The following is a 24302-nucleotide window of genomic DNA, read 5'->3' on the forward strand; positions in this document are numbered from 1 at the left end:
TTCAACCTATATTCGGTTGAATATGCTACAAAGACATCATATTTGATGTTTAAACTGATAAAAAAAATTTTGTTATTGCAAAAAATCATTAACTTTAGAATTTGACACCAACAACACGTGACAACGAAGTTGGGAAAGGGGGCAACAAGTACTGATAAAGTTGAGGAATGCTCATCAAACACTTACTTGGAACATCCCACAGCTGTGCAGGCTAATTGGGAACAGGTAGGTGCCATGATTGGGTATAAAAACAGCTTCCCAAGAAATGCTCAGTCTTTCACAAGAAAGGATGGGAAGAAGTACACCCCTTTGTCCACAACTGCGTGAGCAAGTAGTCAAACAGGTTAAGAACCACGTTTCTCAAACTGTATTTGCAAGAAATTTAGGGATTTCAACATCTGTGGTCCATAATATCATCAAAAGGTTCAGAGAACCTGGAGAAATGACTCCACGTAAGCGGCATGGCCGGAAACCAACATTGAATGACCGTGACCTTCGATCCCTCAGACGGCATGTATCAAAAACTGACATCAATCTCTAAAGGATATCCCCACATGGGCTCAGAAACACTTCAGAAAAACACTATCACTAAATACAGTTCGTCGCTACATCTGTAAGTGTAAGTTAAAGGCATACTGAAATGAGACTTTCTAATGTAAACGGGGATAGCAGGTCCATTCTATGTGTAATACTTGATCATTTCGCGATACTGCCATATTTTTGCCCAAAGGATTTAGTAGAGAACATCGATGATAAAGTTCGCAACTTTTGGTTGCTAATAAAAAAGCCTTGCTTGTACCGGAAGTAGCAGACGATGTGTGCGTGACGTCACTGGTTGTAGGGCTCCTCACATCCTCACATTGTTTACAATCATAGCCACTAGCAGCCAGAGCGATTCGGACCGAGAAAGCGACAATTTCCCCATTAATTTGAGCGAGGATGAAAGATTCGTGGATGATGATAGTGAGAGTGAAGGACTAGAAGGGAAAAAAAAGATGAGGGCAGTGGGAGCGATTCAGATGTTATTAGACACATTTACTAGAATAATTCTGGAAAATCCCTTATCTGCTTATTGTGTTACCAGTGTTTTAGTGAGATTATATAGTCATACCTGAAAGTCGGAGGGGTGTGGTGACCGCCAGTGTCTCTGAGGGAAGCCATGGAGGAGCCAAGAAAGTGGCAGCTGCCTCTTTGACAGCTGCAGGAGGAACGACACAAGCTCCGCTCATGTTTACGGTAAAACCCGACTTATTACCACAATTTTCTTACCGAAACCTGCCGGTTGACATGTGGTAGAGAACCATGTTGGCTTGACCGCTCTGTTTGATACTAAAGCTTCACAACAAACAAAGAAACACCGGCTGTGTTTGTGTTGCTACAGCCGGCTGCAATACACCCCATTCCACCAACATATTTCTTATTTGTGGTATCCATTATTAATTGAACAAATTGCAAAAGATTCAGCAACACAGATGTCCAGAATACTGTTTAATTATGCAATAAAAACAGACTACTTTTAGCCGTGATCGGTGCTGGGAGAACATGTCCGCTACCAGCGGTGACGTCACGCACGCACGTCATCATACGCATTATTATTCCGCGACGTTTTCAACAGGATACCTCGCGGAAAATTTAAAATTGCAATTTTGTAAACTAAACCGGCTGTATTGGCATGTGTTGCAATGTTAAGATTACATCATTGATATAAACTATCAGACTGCATGGTCGGTAGTAGTGGGTTTCAGTTGGCCTTTAAAGCTCTACTATACAAAGCGAAAGCCATTTATCACCAACATCCAGAAACGCCACCGGCTTTTCTGGGCCCGAGATCATCTAAGATGGACTGATGCAAAGTGGAAAAGTTGTCTGTGGTCTGACGAGTCCACATTTCAAATTGTTTTTGGAAATATTCCACATCGTGTCATCTGGACCAAAGGGGAAGCGAACCATCCAGACTGTTATCGACGCAAAGTTCAAAAGCCAGCATCTGTGATGGTATGGGGGTGCATTAGTGCCCAAGGCATGGGTAACTTAAACATCTGTGAAGGCACCATTAATGCTAAAAGGTACATACAAGTTTTGGAACAACATATGCTGCCATCTAAGCGCCGTCTTTTTCATGGACGCCCCTGCTTATTTCAGGGGTCTTGTCTATCATTCACAATCCCTACGTGAGACAAGAACACATACCGGTATGTCTTTCTTTTTGCATGCATTCCAATTGGTAATATACGGCAAGTATACTGAACAAAACTATATGAGGAGGAGAGATAGAAAAACAGTAAGTATCTGGTGTGACCACCATTTGCTTCACTCAGTGCAACACACCTCCTTCACATAGAGCAGGGGTCGGCAACCTTTACCACTCAAAGTGCCATTTTGAACCGTTTCACAAATTAAAGAAGACAAAGGGAGCTGCAATCATTCTCGTGAATATCTGCTGGTGGTCACCCATATAACAGTAATAAAGGCGTGCCATGAAGCAAATTGCCTTTCACGCTTTCTACAACATGTACAGACAGCTTGCCAGTACAGAAACATGTTGTATGTGGCTTCCGCAGATACACGTACACGACTGCAAGGCATACTGGGTGACACAGAGTACACTGAAGGTTGTGATATAAACGATTTTAAGACTCTTACTAATATGCACCACACTGTGAACCCACACCAAACAAGAATAACAAACACATTTCTGGAGAACATCCGCACTGTAACACATTATAAACGCAACATAACAATTACCCAGAATGCTATGCATCCATGACTCTTTCAGGCAATATTATACACCCCGCTATCACCCAAACCCGCCCCCCTCCCCTTCCGTGCGTCGGTTGAGGTGGGCGGGGGTGTATAATATAGTCAGGACGAATCATGGATGCAAAGGATTCTGGGTATTTGTTGTGTTGCGTTTTTGTTGTGTTACTGTGAGGATGTTCTCCGAAATGTGTTTGTCATTCTTGTTTGGTGTGGGTTCACAGTGTGGTGCATATTAGTAAGAGTGTTAAAATTATTTATATCACAACCTTCAGTGTACTCTGTGTCACCCAGTATGCCTTGCAGTCGTGTATGTGTATCTGCGGAAGCCACATACAACATGTTGCTGGACTGGCAAGATGTCTGTACATTTTGTAGAAGGCGTTAAAGGCAATGGCTTCATGGCACGCCCTTATAACTGATATATGGGTGACCACCAGTGGTTATTCGCGAGAATGGTTGCGGTTCACGTTGTCTTCTTTATTTTGTGAATCGCATCAAAATGTAGAGGGCGCTAAAAGTAAAGCCATCACGGCACGCCCTCAATATTGTTGTCCTAGTGAAAATCGAAGAATGTTGACCCTGAGTGATGTACGGAAGAGGCTCCGAGTACCGGAATCTCCCCGTGACAATCGGGGGGGTCGGCGATTGTGCAGCTGAGCCACATCAGAGTGGCCAAAGAGCCGCATGCGGCTCTGGAGCCGCGGGTTGCCGACCCCTGACATAGAGTTAATCAGGTTGTTGATTGTGGACTGTTGGCTCACTCCTCTTCAATGGCTATGCTAAGTTGTTGGATATTGGCAGAAACTTGCCCGCGCTGTCGTATATGCCGAAATCCACAACATCCTAAACAAGCTCAATGGGTGACATGTCCAGCAAGTATGCTGGCCATGCAAAAACTGGGATGTTTTTTGCTTCCAGGAATTGCGTACATATTCTTGCAGACTTCCACAAAAGGTTTCTTGATAAGTCGTGTCGTCAGTTTAGAATGGAGGTACAGTTGTACCTCGCCTAATGAGCGCATCTGGTTTTATAAACGGGCCATTAACTAAAACACCCAATCAGACCCGCCCATTGAAATTAATTGAAACCAATTTAATCCATGCTTGGCCCTCCCAAAACAGCACAATTTTAAACACTTTCTTTCCAAGTTACAGTACAACTCTGTAAGTTTGCTTGATTCCTGATCATTCTACTTCTTCACGCTTGATAGAGTATGCCATACCATTTTGCCATGTACTGTATTTCTGTATCTTGCAAAATGTAGCTCTATAGCAGGCCTGGGCAATTATTTTGCCTCAAGGGGCCAAATTTAGAGAAAAAATGTGTCTGGGGGGCCAGTATATCTATTTAGGAACACTAAGACAAAAACTCACAATGATGTCTGATTGAATGCTAAAAACGTTACGACGTACCGCCTTAAAAAATGGAATAGAATTTAAATTTTTTTTACTGAATGACACACGCAGAATGTACCTGAAAATAAAGAATGTGGGATTTACAATATTAACTATGAACGATAAAACACTGAATATTGACAACAAATGAAAATCACATATCGACATATTTTACAATCAAGCAAAACGAAACAAACACAGCGAAAAATGAAAGCAAAGGGTAAAAAAACCCCACTTACTATCTGAAATATCTGATATTTCACTAAGCTTTAGAACTTTGTTGTAAAAATCTCCTTCCACGTCTGTCCCTGACACCCACATTTCAGGCTGGCCTCTGTGGAAATTCTCCCCACCCACACTGCTCGGAGCCTTGTCTGAGCTGCTGTGGTTTAGATTACCATAGTAACTAGTATATCATGCAAAAGCGCAGAGTCCAACCATTGAAATACTTTGTAAAGTTCAAGACTTGCGGTCATTTGAAAACATCACTGCACACCATAATGGCAGCTACATTTTCCACCTTAAAGATCTAAAATAATTATTTGGGAATGTCCGGCAGGCCAGATTGAAGAGCCTAACGCCCCCGGGGGCCTTAATTTGCCGAGGTCTGCTCTATAGTCAACTCGCTCACCTCTCACACCGACAACCTGGGTTCGCACCTGCTCTGAGCAGAAAGAAAAGGAAAATACATAATTACATGAAGCACAGCTGTATGTGATTGACAGCTATGAGCACTAATCATTGCATTTAGCCGTCAAAATCGTGGCCCCCTGATTGAGTGGAGGTGCATTGGGTAGAGGTGCATTAAGACTTTTGATTGATTGATTGAAACTTTTATTAGTAGATTGCACAGTACAGTATATATTCCGTACAATTGACCAATAAATGGTAACACCCGAATAAGTTTTTCAACTTGTTTAAGTCAGGGTCCACGTTAATCAATCCATGGGGGCAATGGTCTTTGCAATAAGTCAGTTTCGACTTGTCACAACAGCTGTAATATGACTCAATCACCCTCTTTTGGTGTCATTTTATTTGATCATATTATTGCTTTAATTGTGTTTATAAACGTCATGGCGACTCGTGTAGTAGTTTTTTTGTCCTGTAGGGGACGGTAACAACGACAGGTCAGTTCATCGGTAAATCCTGCGTCATACCACAGAAGAAGAACGGGATTCGAGCCAGACTCCATCTTGTGTTTGGAATCTCACAAAAACATCTCAGAAAGCAACAAACATCGCAAGCGTCACCCATCATGGGAGCCGTTCTGGGCTTGTGCTCCATGGCGAGCTGGGTGAGTAGCATTCGCTTTTATGAAGGACGAGATTTTTGGAAATGTTATTGTTATTGTGATATGCGCGACCATGACTGCGCAATAACGACAAAGACGTAAGGCCATGTGATTTTTCTGTGACGCAGATCAACATCTTATCAAAGTCGTCCATTTTTAAATGTGTATTACTTTTACCTAACTGAAGCACGCAGTTATTTTAATTGTATTGTCCATTTACTCCCATTTTATGTCGCTGTCATTTCCCGTTTGGACCAAATATTAGTGCTAAACATTATTATCCATCCATCCATTTTCTACGGCGTAGTCCCTTTTGGGTTCGCGGGGGGCGCTGGCGCCCGTCTCAGGTACAATCGGGCGGAAGGCGGGGTACACCCTGGACAAGTCGCCATATCGCAGGGCCAACACAGACAGACAGACAACACTCACATTCACACACTAAGGCCAATTTAGTGTTGCCAATATCTTCTAATTGTGGTCGTTTTCTTTGTAGAATGCTAAAATAAGATAGCTGCAACAGTCAGGACCTACTCGCCCCTTTAGCATTAACAATGTACTAATATTAACATAAACAACGTATGTTATTAACCCTGTGTGACCATGTCTACATTGATAGTCAGTGGTTGCCAAACTTTTTTCACCAAGTACCACCAAAAAGCTTAGCTTTCCAAGAACCACCATATAACCAACATTAAAATACAATATGGTAGTAGGCCCAAGTATTCATAATAAGCAAAACAGATGTGTTATTTAACAGGCATTATTAATATGAATGACCACTGTAACATTACAGTTTGAACAGTAATGCTATGTTTGAATATAGGAAAACATCCATCCATCCATTTTCTACCGCTTATTCCCTTTTGAGGACGCGGGTGGCGCTGGCGCCTATCTCAGCTACAAACAAAACCACATAATTAGATGATTATTTGACGTACCCCTAGATGGTGCCTGCGTACCATTAGTGGTACAGGTACCCCAGTTTAAGGCCCCTTCCATACTAAGCAGGCTAAGGTTATCCAGGGTGAAGCCCACCTAACCTCATCCGTGTCCACACATGGTGGTCTTTTAAAGGCCTACTGAAATGAGATTTTCTTATTTAAACGGGGATAGTAGGTCTATTCTTTGTGTCATACTTGATCATATCGCGATATTGCCATATTTTTGCTGAAAGGATTTAGTAGAGAACATCCACGATAAAGTTCGCAACTTTCGGTGCTAAGAGAAATGCCCTGCCTCTACCGGAAGTCGCAGACGATGACGCCACACGTGTGGGGGCTCCTCACATATTCACATTGATTTTAATGGGAGCCTCCAACAAAAAGTGCTATTCGGACAGAGAAAACGACAATTTCCCCATTAATTTGAGCGAGGATGAAAGATTTGTGTTTGAAGATATTGATAGTGACGGACTAGAAAAAAATAAAATAATTTAAAAAAATAACGATTGTATTGGGACGGATTCCGAAGTTTTTAGAGACATTTACTAGGATAATTCTGGGAAATCCATTATCTTTCTATTGTGTTGCTAGTGTTTTAGTGAGTTTAATAGTACCTGATAGTCGGAGGTGTACGTCCACGTGTGTCTTGACGCCAATGTCTCAGGGGAGTCAACAGCAGATTTATGGATAGCACATGCTCAGCTTTTCTCCGGTAAGAAGCGACTTTTTACCACAATTTTCTCACCCAAACCTGCTGGTTGACATTCCGTCGTGATTCATGTTTGCTTGACCACACTCTGATCCATAGTAAAGTTTCACTTCCAGGAATTTTAAACAAGGAATCACCGTGTGTTTGTGTGGCTAAAGGCTAAAGCTTCCCAACTCCATCTTTCTACTGTGACTTCTCCAATATTAATTGAACAAATTGCAAAAGATTCAGCAGCACAGATCTCCAAAATACTGTGTAATTATGCAGTTAAAGCAGACGACTTTTAGTTGTGTGTGTGCGCAGCACTCATACTTCCTAAAAACCCGTGACGTCTTGCGTACACATCATCATTACACGACGTTTTCAAGACGAAATTCCTGGGAAATTTAAAATTGTAATTTAGTAAACTAAAAAGGCCGTATTGATATGTGTTGCAATGTTAATATTTCATCATTGATATATAAACTATCAGACTGCGTGGTCAGTAGTAGTGGGTTTCAGTAGGCCTTTAAGACCCCCTAACCCCCTCCGTCAGCCGACGCAACGCAACCTAGTACACATGCGCGGAAAATGCATGACATAGTCACCTCCAGTGTTAAATGAAATAGAACTTATCTGAACAATATCCAGTTGAAATACCTGGAATCCAGTGTGTTGTGGGGCCCTATTGTAGTCAATCTCACCTGAACCATCTTAAATTCATCAAATCTTTATTGGACAGGAAAGTACACAGGGTGACAAAGAACATTTGACAACAATCAATCTAGGAATCTAGATATCTGGTTAGGACACTCCGTACTCTTTTTCCTTCACCTTCATTGTCCCAGGGTTTCCCACACATTCATTTATTTGTGTCGACCCGCCACGAACGAATTACGGCCGCCACAAATAAAAAAAAATAAATAAATAATAGTATATATATATATAATTTTTTTCTTGCTTTTGGCTTGCTCGACCGCTCATAAAAGCAATGGGTCTCTGTCTGTGATTGGAGCTTGTAGTTACATATTATATAAATATGTACATAAAGTGTTGTAATTATATTCCAACTCCGTGTTCTTCTTGGTCATCGCTGCCACCGCCGCTGCACTACACAATGTTTTGTGTAGTGCTAAAGTTGTGGTTAATTTAGCCCCATAAGCAGTAGGGGAACTCACAAAACTTTTAAGTATCATTTGCATTTCAAAAATAGACATACAAAATGGAATCCGTAAGATGCTGAGGAAAGGACAAAAACTGGATTTCCCGGAAAAAATATGTTTTGAAACTACGCAGAAGATATATAATGTGTACTGTATAAGCAACCAACACTGCACAAGGAAGATACAGGGGCAAATGACCTGGTGCTGGAGCAGTGTTTAACTTTTTTATACAATAAAACATTACTAATTATTTTATGCTAAATACTGGTATCATATTTGTATGTATTGTATCTGCTGATGTAGTTATGTTACAGTTGTTAAAAACAAAAAGACTGATACTGATAAAAAGAGGCTGACACCAATATATGTCAAAAAGCCAAATATCAGTGCAAATAATTGGTCGATCTTTGATTTTAAATGTGCTAATATTAACATGATTTACTCACTTTCGTTTTTTTCCCCTTTTCTGGGCTAATTTAAACAATTACATCTTCTTGGTATTTGAAATGTGTTAACATTCTGTAGATAGATAGATATACATACATACAAACTCATTGATTACATACTCTTGGTATTTAAAATGTATTAACTATATATACACACACATTGTTTGTCTTTCTTTCATCAAAAATACCGACCATAGTAATATCATGCACATGTAAAGTTTGAAATGTGTAAATAGTAACATTAATGCTGTATTATTTACACTTTTGAATTGTGCTAATTTTACCATAAATAACATATTGTAACCACTTTATCATTTTCAAATATGTTATTATTAACTTAATTGAGGTGGTGTTATTTGCACAGATTCCTTGTTTGTGCGGCAGCGCCCCCTGCCTGCTGTGTCGCTGCTGTCCGAGTGGAAACAACTCAACGGTGACTCGCCTCATTTACGCCTTTTTCCTGCTGCTGGGAGTGGGCATCGCCTGCATCATGCTGATGCCAGGCATGGAGGAACACTTGAAAAAGGTAACAAAAGTGAACATTGAGAAGTTTTCATTATGGCACACATTCTTTCCATATTTATGTCCATGTTTATGAACTTCAGGATGGTTCAACAACTGCCAAAAGCTTCTTTTCTAGCACACCCTGGAAACTGCTCATGACTTTTGTGGTAAAATGATGTCCCAAGCTCCTTAAAGTACCAGTGTAATGAAAACAACAAGCTGACTTAATGTTTAATTGTTTTATTGTATCCATTAAACCATATCCAGTTGTATTTCCATTTGGCAAAGTATGTGAAAATATTGTATAAACAAAACAAGATGCCACAACTTAATTTAAAATTTTCCAAATGTCTTTGGCAATTTCTGTAGATTCAGGGTTTGAGGACATCACTGGGGAACTTGTCTGCACTCTGACCATATCAGCAGATGAGTCGTACTAGAAATATGTAAAACAGAAAGAGATGTGCTGTCTATCATTCACAATCCTTATGTAAGACAAGGACACGTGTTTTCCTTTTTTCTATGCATTGAAATCGTAAATTAATGTAAAAAACAAAACAGCTAACAATCGAGTAAATAGGGTTTCCTCTATCCCGCCCACAAAACCTTTTAAATAACCATCCATAACTCGCCAGAAATACTCCATTTCCATGTCTTGCCGTAATAAGTGCTAATGCAGACAAACTATTTTTTTGCAATACATTAATAACAGAGTTAACTAGCTTACCGTAAGCTGCTATATTGAACCGGCCGTTCTGCTACTGCTGGTGCTCAATTGCGTCACAGCTGGTGGAAGTTGATTCTAGATTATACTGTATATCATGCCTCTCATTTGAATAAATAAATGATAAATGGGTTGTCCTTGTATAGCGCTTTTCTACCTTCAAGGTACTCAAAGCGCTTTGACACTACTTCCACATTTACCCATTCACACACATTCACACACTGACGGAGGGAGCTGCCTTGCAAGGCGCTAACCAGCACCCATCAGGAGCAAGGGCAGGACACAACGGACATGACGAGGTTGTTACTAGGTGGGGGACCCTCGGGTTGCGCACGACCACTCTCCCACTGCGCCACGGATTAAGCCGTAAAACTAGAAGTTGTTCATTCATGACATTCAATTTATATTTGGAGAGGGAGACAAAGACACAATAACCATAGACTGATGTGCAGGCAGCAACTTTTCCTTTTAAACCTATGATTAATTGTCATCTAAACGGAAAGATATGAACTAGGGCTAGGCGATACGGCCTTTTTTTAAATATCTCGATATTTTTAGGCCATATCGCGCGATACACAATATATATCTTGATATTTTGCCTTGGACTTGAATGAACACTTGATGCATATAATCACAGCAGTATGATGATTCTATTTATCTACATTAAAACATTCTTGTTCATACTGCATTAATATATGCTACTTTTAAACTTTCATGTAGAGAAGGAAATCACAACTACGTCAATTGACCAAAACTGTATTTATTAAACAGTTATTAAGCCACGGCACAAACGTTCATGTCATTTCCAAAACAGAAAGTGCAAGATTGTCAGAGACATTTTAAGTGTCAAATAAAAATGAGCTGTATATTACAGAATCAAATAGTGTTCTTCCTTCGCTATGTGGTAGGTTACTACGGACGTAATTAAAATCTATTTATTTCATACGGTGTTGATGTGGAAATGTTTGCCTCTGCATTTTGATGGTGTGGGCATGTGGCACCGAACGGAGATGTTGACAGGCAAAGTAAGCATTCTTCATTCTCTAGCAGGTGACTTTTCAAATGATGCCACATATTACCATAATGCTACATGATGCTTAGTATTTCACTAAAGCTGGATTCGTTGAGCAGAGCTTATAAAATTTGTAGCTTTTACTCCTTATACTCGAGCTTAAAAAATATAAGGTTCTGGATCATCATTTGTCCCAAAGGAATTGTTGGCGATCACAAAGTCTGCATGATTTACATTGTTGTTGGTGGGGAAGGGATCTCTGGTTTCCACCTCTATGTCACGAATCATGTCATTGGCTTGTTCATTTGGCTTGGGAATCTCTGACCTTTATACTATATTGATTGTATCTCTTTACTCAACAACTTTGGAAGTTTTATGGTGTTATAAATTAGAAAAATATGATAATAGCTTCAATATAAAGGCCACTTGTTTTTTTATTTATTTTACTGGTACTTTACTTTTGGGAACTAAAAAAACTCTTGACTCTTTTCAGTAAGCTGAACCGGAGGGGTCTGTTTCTACAAACATTCCATGCCTGTAGAAGGCATGAAAACACACAAGAATGCCTGCACATTGTGTGAACTGAACTACAACACAGCTCATTTTTTCTTTGGTTGACAAAATCACTCATATTCAAATTGTTATGATCTCAGGTTTTTGACAGTTGTGATACTGGTATGGCCACAGTATCATCATCACCATCATCAATGGTCAGGGAGTTTGTGTGTTTGCTCAGACACATGAAAAATTGGGGGGGAATATTGCTGACCTGCAGTGTGAACTTGGCCTTAAAAAGAGAGAATCACTGCATGGAAGCTTTTCTTCCTTTACTCCGATTTCAACTCCATTGTCCTTTGTTGCGTTCATGTCTTCCTTTTAGATTCCAGGATTCTGTGAGGGAGGAATGGGTTCATCCATTCCCGGAGTGGAAGGCCACGTGAACTGTGACGTGTTGGTCGGCTACAAGGCTGTGTACCGCATTTGCTTCGGAATGGCCATGTTTTTCCTTCTCTTTTCTCTGCTCATGATTAAAGTCAAGAGCAGCAAGGACCCTCGAGCTGCACTTCATAACGGGTGAGAGCAGACACTGCAGCAGATATACATATTGACTAGGGATGTAACGAAAAATAGTATTAATGGTAAAAGCGGTAAAAACCTGATTGTTGTTATTACCGCTTTAAATTAAAATGATCATAAAAACAGGATTGCACATTGATCAACTCACGGACCTGTTGGTGTCAGCTCACTAGCTTAAACGCTAACATGAAAACAAGAGTCATTAACATCTTTCCCAATAAAGAAACAACATACTCCAATCTAAACTTGTACAAACACATTGCTTTCCGAGCAACTAAGATATTGAACTAACATATTAAATAATTTTTAAATCTTGAAGTGCTACATTTAAAACATTAAAAGCTTAGCTATTAAAACAGATACAATACTTGGACCAAAAAATTATCAATGAAGCATAGGAAAAACAAAACATGCAAAATAGTGGGTTTTCCAACAGTCTGTCTACTTTTTTTGGTATTAAAAAAAAACCTAGTCAAAAGATTTCAGTGTGTATAAGTACTTTTTGAGCACATTCAACAATATTGCAATAATAATAGTGATAATTTTGGTCACGCTTACCGGAATATGACATTTTTATATTGTTACATTCTTAATATTGACATAAACATTGACATAAATCTTATATTCATTGTCGGCCTTTAATGATTTATTTGAGCCCTACTTTTGATTGATATGGTTCATCTCCAATACTTAAAATTGTCTGCACAAGTTCTCTAATTTCCATGTGGCCAACTTTCGAAATGCATGTTCAAATATATAAACATACAGCCACACTAATATTTATTAACCCTTAGCACGTTTCACCTCTATTTTATCAATAACTTTCTTTAAAAAACATAATCATTTTGTTTCAATATATGTCCACTCTTCTTGGCAGAGTTTGCTGGTTGTTTTCCTGGCATGGACCTAGCTTTTTAGCATTGTTAGATGTAAGGTTGTTGTGATTGAGGTTTTATGCTGCCGATTCAGATACTAATCATGAGTGAGACCGTCCGATACCGATCATATATATTAACTGTAAATTTTCAATGTATTAATGGTGAGTGTTATTGACCGTATAACAATACTTGGTCTTATTCTCTGGCAAAGCAGGTACATATTGAGTAACAATGCATACCACCGCAGTCCCATTATATATAATTTGTTTCATTGAGTGCGAACCGTAAGCACCAAAGCCGCATTTGTGAAAGACCCAAATAAGTTCAAACTTGTTCATATCTTTTTTTTTAATAAGTCATTGAAGGTGCACATTGTGTAATCATTCTAACATGGTAAAAGAAAGGGTCAAATAAGTCAATAAAGGACCAAAATTAATATGGGATTGATGCCAAAAATAAGCGTATACAAACCGTTGACCAATGTTTAACCTATATTTGGTTATTTCATGAGCCTAAAATTCCCGTAGATGTGAAAGTGAGTGTATAACATTTTAAATTGGTACTTCGAAGGTATAATTATCTGGTCATTAGTACAGGGTAAATTTAGCATAGTGCCTCTGTACTTACATTATTTAAAATCCTTGTCCTTTTCAGATTTTGGCTTTTCAAGTTTGCAGCTGCTGCTGCCATCATCATCGGATCCTTTTTCATTGCAGAGGGTCCCTTCACAACTGGTAAATCACATTTCTATACAGAGTACATGAACTAAATTTTGCAAGTGCACGCATTTGGACCCTTGTATCCACTTGTACACTTTTATACTGTCCAAGTTTGCATTTTGTTGTTTTTCGCCAGTTTCAGTTATGACTTACATATGACGCCCAACAGTTCACAAATGTTCAAAATTAAATCTGGGGTACGCGCGAAGTGTTATAACAAGAATGACAATTTATGTTGGACTAACACGGAGATTGTCGGTCGACAATTAGAGAGCCTTTGGTAGTGTTTTTTTTTTATATTATTAGTTTCTATTTATAAATTCTATATAAACAAAACAGTACAGTAATTTGTCAATGAGTTTAGCAAATGGACTTTTAACTGCCAACTATTGTCTACTTATAAGATAGGCTTCATACTCTTGTATAAAAAATGTGGAGCATCAACATTTGTTTCCGGAACTATGCAAAAAAGCATATTTTGTTAATTTGTTGAAATTCTGTCCTATTTTGTGGTTAAGTTTATAAAGAGCACTTAAAACATTGGTAGCAAGTTCATGAAAGCACAAGTTGCAATGTTATTGAAAAAATTAACTGCAACTTTTGCTGCAGCATTCTGAAAACGCTGCTGCAAAGTCAGGCCTTTCTAGGCTGGAACATTCGCAAGTTAGTGATATATTCATTGAGAACATGTCCATCCATCCATCCATTTTCTACCGTTTGTCCCTTTCGGAGTCGCCGGGGGTTGCTGGAGCCTATCTCAGCTTCATTCGGGCGGAAGGCGGGGTACACCCTGGACAAGTCGCCACCTCATCGCAGGGCCAACACAGATAGACAGACGACTTTGACACTCAAATTCACACACTAGGGCCAATTTAGTGTTGCCAATCAACCTATCCCCAGGTGCATGTTTTTGGCGGTGGGAGAACATGTCTACTTTTTTATTAATGTCATTATTGAGATGCTTTGCATGGAACCTTCATCAAAGCTTCAAAGATGCTTGAGTCTGTACATTTTATTGAACTACATTTGAGTTATTTTACGTAACATAAATGTTGTGTAATTGAGTAAACCAAAACTAGACTAAATTTCAATTAATTTACTTGTCATAAATGACAAACTTGAATTCATAAAAAAAATACTTGTCAAAATAAACTCTTGGGGTGGTGCAATTAAACTACAGGGCACATAATCCATAAGCTTGTGTATTAAAAACAATTTGTGGCCATGTTTCTCAACCGATCTTGAATAGATTTCAAGAGTCACTGCACTCCAGGCGAGTCCCCTATTCAGTTTTGGGTTGTTCTGACTGACATTTTAAAAGAGTAGTAGAGAACTGTTGGAACAACTGAAGCTGATTGTAGAGAAGCTACTGTAACATGTCTTTTTCTCTCCTCCAGTGTGGTTCTATATCGGTATGGCTGGTGCATTCTGCTTCATTCTCATCCAGCTGGTTTTACTCATTGACTTTGCACATTCTTGGAATGAGTCATGGGTGGAGAAGATGGAAGAGGGCAACTCTCGCTGCTGGTATGCAGGTATGGACTTTGACCACACCGAAAACTGTATTGTAACATTTCATACCTGGAACAGTTGCACTAAGGAGTATTTTTTATGTTGGCAGCCCTGTTGTCAGTCACAGCACTAAACTATGTGCTGTCTCTGGTGGCTCTGGTCCTGTTCTATGTCTACTACACCCACTCCGACGGATGCACTGAGAACAAGGTCTTCATCAGCATCAATATGCTGCTCTGCATCGGAGCCTCTGTTCTGTCAGTCCTACCTCAAATCCAGGTAAATCATTTTGTTTTTACACATTTGACATTAATGCAAACTTAATATGCATATCAACATTGGTCCTGAACTCCTAAAGGTTTGCGTGTATTAAAACAAATGCGAACTTGATAGCTCATACAAAGTTGATCTGCTGAGCTAGTGTGCAGAGGATTGTGTTTCTTAAATGAACAAAATAGAGGGCGCAGTCCATTAAGCGTGTTTGTCTTCATGCATTTGCAGAATATATGCTGATTATCATAACGGCCACAATACTGGGAGGAAGAGACGCAATTATGACTCTTTAGCACTATTCTGCTGCTGCTGTTTTGCGTCTATATTTAGCACGTCTAAAATTTTTTAAAACTGGAACAGTCAAACACAAATGGCTATGAGAAAGGAGGCAAGTGCACTGCAGACATGATGGAGAGAGAATACTGTGTGTGCGTGTAAACATATTTAAACTGTCAGAAATACAAATATTAAGCAATATCAGCAATATCATTTTATGATTCTGAAGAGAGCTGCACAATTAATCAAAATCGAATTGACATCAAAGTTTTAATTTGTGCGGTAAATAATCGTAAGAGGGTTTTTTCTTCTTCTCCGCCATTGACCAGCATTTGAGTAACAGCTATGTTCGCCAATCAGAATTTTTGAGCTTTGTGTTTGTTCGTCTCTCGCTTCAAACAGGAAGAATTCATTGCTCTCAGTAACACAAATTAGAAGGAAAAACATATGGTTATAAAGCCAAATGTCCCGTTGTGGGAATATTTAAGCTTCAAATCGGATGGGCGATATGAGAATGCCTTTGTAATCACGTGATGACAATAAACAAAAACACAACGTCTGACCTCATCCACGAAGAAAAAAATGCACTTTAAGATGTTCAATATCTATTTTAAGTAAAATTTCAGCTCACATAATTTTTTGATTCATTTTTAATTTATTTAGCATAACAAACGTATTTACATTCCAATTACACTACAATGGTAAACAATTCTACAGTAATGTGATGACAAAAGTTGATATCCTTTTAAATGGTTGTGTTATTATATATTATCAAGAACACACGTGTTTTTTTTTATTTTTTCATGCATTTTAATACGTACTATACAGCAAGTACGTGGTAGCAAACAATGCAGATAATGGAAGTAAACACACAGTGAGAAAGACACAAAAATATGCGTGTTTTTTTTTGTGAAGATTATGATTAACTCTTCATCTAAACAGGAAAATATGAACATCCCATTGGTTTTCATTCCTGTGAGAGCAGACACTGTACTGTAAGGGATGGATTGAATTACATTATAAACACTGTATAGTTTTATCGAATATTTCTTCATTTTAAGAGCATGATGTAGAAGAAAAGTCTGTTTGCAGAAAGCCAAAGATATTTTAAAGTAAATTATTGCATATTGTTCTAATGTGTGGCACGTTAAAGGGGAACATTATCACAATTTCAAAAGGGTTAAAAACAATAAAAATCACTTCCCAGTGGTATGTTGTATTTTTTGAATTTTTTTTCAAAATTTTACCGGTCTCCGAATATCCCTAAAAAAAAAGCTTTAAAGTGCTTGATTTTCGCTATTTGCGATGCCACTATCCATTTCCCTGTGACGTCATACAGTGCTGCCAATGTAAACAAACAATGGCGAATAGCACAGCAAGATATAGCGACATTAGCTCGGATTCAGACTCGGATTTCAGCGGCTTAAGCGATTCAACAGACTACGCATGTATTGAAACGGATGGTTGGTGTATGAAAGTATTGAAGAAGAAACTGAAGCTATTGAGCGAATAGCTATTGACGCTATTCATAGCCATAGCATATCCAAATAGCTGCGTTATCATCGCCGGTAAAATGTGCGGACCAAACGATCGGGACTTTTGGATCTCGTGGCACTGGAGCAACTTAAATCCGTCAATTGGTAAGTGTTTTTTTTCGCATTAAATGTGGGTGGAAGGAAACGTAATATAGTTGCAAATGCATCTGCAGGTTATCCATACATCTCTGTGCCATGTCTGCTTTAGCACCGCCGGTAAATAGCATGTTAGCATCGATTAGCATAGCATGTTAGCATCGATTAGCTGGCAGTCAACATCAACAAAACTCACCTTTGTGATTTCTATGACTTCATCGTTACAAATGCATTTGCAGGTTATCCATACATCTCTGTGCCATGTCTGCTTTAGCACCGCCGGTAAATAGCATGTTAGCGTCGATTAGCATAGCATGTTAGCATCGATTAACTGGCAGTCACGCTGCGACCAAATATGTCTGATTAGCACATAAGTCAACATCAACCAAACTCACCTTTGTAATTTCGTTGACTTTGTCATTGCAAATGCGTCTGCAGGTTATCCATACATCTCTGTGCCATGTCTGTCATCGCCGGTAAAATGTGCCGACACTTCGGTACATTCAATGGGGGTCTGGCGGCAGACACTTTCGCATTTTCGGGCCAGTGGTGCAACTTGAATCCCTCCCTGTTAGTGTTGTTACACCCTCCGACAACACACCGACGAGGCATGATGTCTCCAAGGTTCCAAAAAATAGTCGAAAAAACGGAAAATAACAGAGCTGAGACCCAATTTTTACAATGGGTTGAAAATGAAAATGGCGGCTGTATTACCTCGGCGACGTCACATTCTGATGTCATCCCCTCCAGAGCGATAAACAGAAAGGCGTTTAATTCGCCAAAATTCACCCATTTAGAGTTCGGAAAGCGGTTAAAAAAATATATGGTCTTTTTTCTGAACCATCACGGTATATATTGACGCTTACATAGGTCTGGTGATAATGTTCCCCTTTAAGACAAGAATATGTTGATGTAAAGTCTAAAAGTAACATGTCTTCCTTCACTCATTATTTTTGCAGTTTAATGCATTTTTATGTATAATATATAAAAGCCGAATCGCAATCGCAATTTTGGAGAGAAAAATTGCAATTTTTTTTTTTCTCAAAATTGTTCAAACTTAGTTCTATAGCTGCGAGATGACTTCAGGAGCTGATTCAAATGAATTATATTGATTAGATTTGGTGTCTGCCTGCCTTTTTTAATGGTGTTACTTTTTTATACATAAAAAAACCTCATCTTTCTATATGCCTTTTCTTGAGTCTGGATCTTTCTAGATGCACCATCACAACACCGGAGCCTCCCAGAGCGCACATTTGGCATGCTAAAAAGGTTCTGATGTCTAGATCTCACTTCTGTATCGCTCAGTAAAGGTGGTTCATACTATATCTGTCTGTTGCATGTTCCACAATGTAACAGAACAGCACAAACTGGACCATCGGTGCATATGATAACATGAATTGTGAAGGAAAATGAGTGTCTCCATAGTGACAGCTGGTATAATACACTTTTGCACTTATCAATTGCACACACAGTCTTAGATCACCAGCAACACACCCACTAATTGTACTCACATTTTTTTACTTTGTGCATGCTATTTAGTACTATTTGGGTCTTAGTAGATCAGGCCCATCGTGTTAGTATATGTTTTAATTACTGGCATCTGTTATGTGTGTGTTAAGGAGTCCCAGCCCAGGTCTGGCCTGCTGCAGTCGTCCCTGGTGACCTTGTACACTATGTACTTGACATGGTCTGCTATGACCAATGAGCCTGGTAAGACCTGCCTTGAGAAAAAAACCCAAGAAAACTATTCAATAGCCAAAAGCACATTTTGGAAGACACTGTTCAAAAGTTCAAAGACCACGTCTTTTATGTTTGTAATTGGTTGGACCCCGACTACAGAGGCAGGGGTGGTTTTTAGAAAGACATCTTTGTTTTGTCCATTTGACACTGAGATCACACAAACAATGGACAATAAAGGCAGGGACAGTAATTACCAAGGTGGATATAGCTGGAGAAGAAAAATAAAGCCATACAGTAAAGAGACAGAACATTACACTATCTTAAGTAGTTTACCTAATGATTACAGTACTATTTTTTTTTATTCAAACGAAGACATTTAAAAATACTTCCCTGTCGTCACCAAAGTTTAGTTAGTTCCAACAATAATTAGTGATATCAAGATACAGTGGCAAAGCCCCAGCAGAGGATGAGATTCACCCCAAATACATCAAGGCTCTGGATGTTGTGGCTGACACGTCTCTTCAACATAGCATGGAAGTCTGAGACGGCACCTCTGGATTGGCACACCGGGGTGGTTGTCCCCTTTTTCAAGAAGGGGGACCAGAGGGTGTTCCAATTATAGAGGGCTCACACTTCTCAGCCTTTTTTATGACCGATGGAAAATATATTAAATGTTAACATTTTTATTTCAAATGTAACCTTCCTCTGATATAATCCCCTCAGCTATCAAGGCAGAAAGGAAAAGAAATGTCAACCATGGAAAACACTCAATCAATTCTAAAAACTCAATAACCTCTGAATCAGTGTGAAAAAATAGATGGATAGTACTTTATTTATTCCTTCAAATTTTCAGCACACAATAAATAATATGTAAGAAATGCTTAATAAAGTGTAACAAAATGGTGCAAATTGTGTAAATGCAAACAAACCTGAAAAGAAAAATGTTTTGGAAGTTTATTGCCAGGAAGTTACGCGGTCTGTGTAACATTTAATTTGGGCTGTCACTCTAATTTAAGTATGGAAATGAATTTGTTATCCAGTAATTATTACTGGACCAAATTATTGTATTAAAGTAGCATATTTGTTATACTTGTTCTTTATTGTACTTATAAAGTCCAGCACTTTAGTTCGTAAGTGTTTTGGTAAATCCTAATAGGGAACGGAGGGTTAAAAAGAAAAGATGAATTTGGCGAAGTTTGTTTGAAAAACTCCAAAAAACTGAAATCTCGTAAGGGGGACTCTTCCTGTTTTATCAACAATTTATTCGCTCTCTGCAGCACTCCATTTACTTGATAGTTGATACTTTTATGCAATGGACTGCTTAGCATGTCCCTCCCATTGCTCACTGACCACCTCCTGTGTTGCTGGTTTACCAGACCGCTAGTGCTTCACTTTTCCTGGTTTCCTACGACCAAAAAATATATATGTATATCCAACATTTTATGGAACGCATTTTTTTTTATTGATATCAATTGTCTATTACGATATATATTGATAACGTTTTATGGGCTGAGCCCTTTCCTGTATCATTAGAATAAATGTGATTCCATAAAGTAGCTACATTTGGTTCTGATTAATGTGCTCTTCCTATCACAAACCACTTTTCCAAGCAATTTTTGTCTTGTATGTCACAGACAGGAAGTGTAACCCGAGCCTTCTGGGCATCATCGGGCTGAACACCACCACCCCTGAAAGCCAGGACCACGTAGTTCAGTGGTGGGACGCCCAAGGCATTGTGGGCTTGATCCTCTTCCTCATGTGTGTCCTGTACTCCAGGTGAGTAAGCTGTAAGTTAATGCCACAAGAATCCTTTTTGTCTGGGCTTGACACCCTCTCTCCTCCTTCAGCATTCGAAACTCGTCCAACGCTCAGATTAACAAACTCACACTGACTAATGACGAGTCCGCTCTGATCGATGACGGGCCCCAGACTGAGAGCTTGGAGGAGGGCGGTGGCCCCAACCGAGCAGTGGACAATGAGAAGGACGGAGTCACCTACTCCTACTCCTTCTTTCACTTCATGCTGTTCCTGGCTTCGCTCTACATCATGATGACTCTCACCAACTGGTACAGGTGGGCAAACTCTGCACGCACAATATACATCTACATAAATCACAAATCCAATCAAAATATGCAGTACATGGAAACCTACAGTACTGTATTTTATTTTAAAATGAGACAATAACTTATCAAAACAAGCACAAAACAAAGGTGACTAAGACAATAACGAATAAACTGACATTTAATCAACAAACAAAACCGAGATGAAAGCAAAATCCAAGCATATTTCATTTGGTCTTGTAGATGGGTGGGACAAGTTTGGAATAAATTCAATCGCAGCTCTTTAACAGCACATGAGAGAAGGAAAGAGAGTTATAATCAATGCTTTTTTTTTGTGATATAAAGAAGTTGGATTTATCACCGCCAAATCAAAACTGGATGCATTTAATAATGTATCTAGAAAGTATTCACAGCGCTTCACTTTTTCCACATTTTATGTTACAACCTTGTTCCAAAATGGAATACGTTCATTTTTGTCCTCAAAATTGTACCCACAATACCCCAAAATGACAATGTTTTTTTTTTTTATATTTATACAAACTACATAAATATTCACAGCCTGTTACTGCTGATGCACCTTTGGCAGCAATTACGGCCTCAAGTCTTTTTGAATTTGATGCCACAAACGTGGCAGTTTCACCACAGCTCCTTTCATGCTTCATCAAGTTAGGTGGGAAGTGTCAGTTTTCATCCAGGAAGTCTCTGTATATTGCTGCATTTATCTTGGTCTAGTCAGGGAGGCTCTGTCAGAGCTGCAGCATTCTTCTGTGGAAAGAGGACCTTCCACAAGGACAACCATCTCTGTAGCAATCCACCAATCAGGCCTGTATGGTATAGTGGCCAGACGGACGCCATTTCTTGGTAAAAGCGTACCAAAATGCATCTGAAGTACTCTCATACCATGAGAAACTAAAGTATCTGGCCTGATGGGACAAAGATAAAACTGTCTGGTGTGAATACTAGGTGTCATGTTTGGAAGAAACCAGGCACCGCTCATCACCAGGCCAATACCATCCCTACAGTGAACCATGGTGCTGGCAGCATCATGCTGTGGGGATGGTTTTCAGCGACAGAATCAGGGAGACTTGTCTGGATAGAGGGAAAGATGATTGTAGAAATTCACATCCTGGATAAAAAACAACTCTTCCCATCCAACCTGATGGAGCTTGAGAGGTGCAAAGAGGAATGGGCAAAACTGCCCAAAGATAGGTGTGCCAAGGTGTGGCGTCATATTCAAAAAGACTTGAGTCTGTAATTTCAAATTACATGTACCGGTACTGAAATTTGTTTGCTGACTAAAATGTAAAATTTGGTCGGTTAATTGACTAAATTTAAAATGGATTTTAGTAAAAAGACTGACCAAAACGGAATTAAAAACACTGCAGTCTATGTATATGAGGGGATAAACATACATTTTTATTTTAAGTGGCTGTTTGCAACTTGTTTAAAGTTGGATATTTCAAACCAAAAAAATTACTAGAGCACCTCTTTATGTTACCTTGGTTTAACACAACATATTCATATGTTTTAAGATGTCTATATATGTTTTTTTTATTTTTATTGTTTTACAAATAATAATATTAAATTGTTAATAATTTTCACAATTATATTGACAAAAAATTGCTGGTCGGCTTGAGGAAAAAGTCTGAATACTAAGGAGCAAACTGTATTTAAATGTAACTGTACTGTTCCTTTGCAGCCCTGACTCCAACTACGAGGCCATGACCAGCAAGTGGCCGTCTGTGTGGGTGAAGGTTTGCTCCAGCTGGATCTGCATGGCTCTCTACGTGTGGACCCTGGTGGCTCCTCTCGTCTTGGTCAACAGGGACTTTGACTAATACGGACACACACAAACACCTCCATCCTCAGCTAGATGTGTGTTTTCTTTCCAGGAAATGACATGCTTGTTGTTTAAAGCAGACTATTTCTTTCTTGCTTTTACTCCTCAGCACTGTTGTAATGTTCCCATAGTGCATATTGCAAGTATAGTACATACACTACATATTGTAAGCATAGTACAATTACTATGAATTGTAAGTATAGTACAAATACCATGTGTGCTATGTAATGCTCTATTCACACTTTGTTCTCTAGTAAAACTGTTGCATGATTTTTATCTGACATGAATTCAAATAGTATACATAAAACGGAAGGATGGAAGACTTTCTACAATATCTAAATATTTCAAAAGGGTTGTTCCAACCAAGTTTTGATCTGCCAGAAAAGGAAAGGGACTTTATCAAAGTGTGTCAATACTTTTGTCCCTCGTATATGTCACATGACGTATTCTGTACATACTGTATTATGGATACACAATGAATTGTCAATGCTTGTGTGTTAGAAAATGTAGACACACGTGTGATGTGCTGATAGTGAATGCGTTGTTTTGGTAGGAAGCCTTTTAAAGCCTAAGTTATTTGTTGTTTCCACACTTTATTTACTTTGACAAAATGTATTCTAACCTCATCACATAAAAACTAATTTTGTGTTTGAATAAAAATGAAAATGACTTTAGTAGGCTCCTTCATGTGACTAACAGCGGCGTGGCGCAGTGGCCGTGCGCAACCCGAGGGTCCCTGGTTCAATCCCCACCTAGTGCCAACCTCGTCACGTCCGTTGTGTCCTGAGCAAGACACCTCACCCTTGCTCCTGATGGGTGCTGGTTAGCGCCTTGCATGGCAGCTCCCTCCATCTGTGTGTGAATGTGGAAGTAGTGTCAAAGTGCTTTGAGTACCTTGAAGGTAGAAAAGCGCTATACAAGTACAACAGACAAATCATGTGACCAACAGAAATAAAACCAAGATGCAGGCGTGTGAAAGTATTCATATTTCGTATCATGACATTTGGTGGTCAAACCTCTGAGAAAACACTTTGAGCTCTAATGCTGGTGGGACAGTGGTCTGAGTAAGTCCCGAGTTTGATCCTCCGGCTCAGGGTCTTTCTGTGTAGAGTTTCCATGTTCTCCCCGTGACTGTTGCTTCCTCCCACATCCAAAGACATGCACCTGGGTTTATTAGCAACACTAATATTGGCCCTCGTGTGTCCAGGGTGTACATCGCCTTCCATCTGCGTGCAGCTGGGATAGGCTCCTGCACTCCCAGCCCCCGTGACCCTGAGAGGGACAAACGGTAGAAGATGGATGGATGGACGTTAAGTCAAAAAAGGCTTATTTAAAATTTAAAAAAAAAACTTTTTAAAAATAAATGTCGATGTAAAACCACATTAATGTGTATAATTCTATAATAACAAAAATGTCGAATTAAAACAACTTTG

General features: G+C 39.2%; 1 protein-coding gene across 1 annotated transcript; it reads left to right on the forward strand.

Moving 5' to 3' along the window:
• Positions 1-5290: 5290 nt before the first annotated feature.
• On the forward strand, positions 5291-23543 carry serinc1 (serine incorporator 1). The gene is made up of 10 exons (XM_061900435.1): positions 5291-5448; positions 9048-9209; positions 11804-11997; positions 13533-13612; positions 14995-15132; positions 15219-15388; positions 18909-18999; positions 20604-20745; positions 20817-21041; positions 22729-23543. The coding sequence occupies exons 1-10, from the start codon at positions 5410-5412 to the stop codon at positions 22865-22867; spliced, it is 1380 nt and encodes a 459-aa protein (XP_061756419.1). The 5' UTR covers positions 5291-5409; the 3' UTR covers positions 22868-23543.
• The last annotated feature ends 759 nt before the right edge of the window (positions 23544-24302 follow it).

This window comes from Nerophis ophidion, linkage group LG05 (genome assembly GCF_033978795.1).
Source record: "Nerophis ophidion isolate RoL-2023_Sa linkage group LG05, RoL_Noph_v1.0, whole genome shotgun sequence".
In the NCBI taxonomy this organism is placed as follows: Eukaryota; Metazoa; Chordata; class Actinopteri; order Syngnathiformes; family Syngnathidae; genus Nerophis; species Nerophis ophidion.

Coding starts and splice junctions, on each gene's coding strand:
- serinc1 (XM_061900435.1), top strand. CDS start 5,410: ATGGGAGCCGTTCTGGGCTTGTGCTCCATGGCGAGCTGG. Junction 15,389..18,908: donor CAGTCCTACCTCAAATCCAG/GTAAATCATTTT, acceptor GTGTGTGTTAAG/GAGTCCCAGCCCAGGTCTGG. Junction 21,042..22,728: donor ACTCTCACCAACTGGTACAG/GTGGGCAAACTC, acceptor GTTCCTTTGCAG/CCCTGACTCCAACTACGAGG.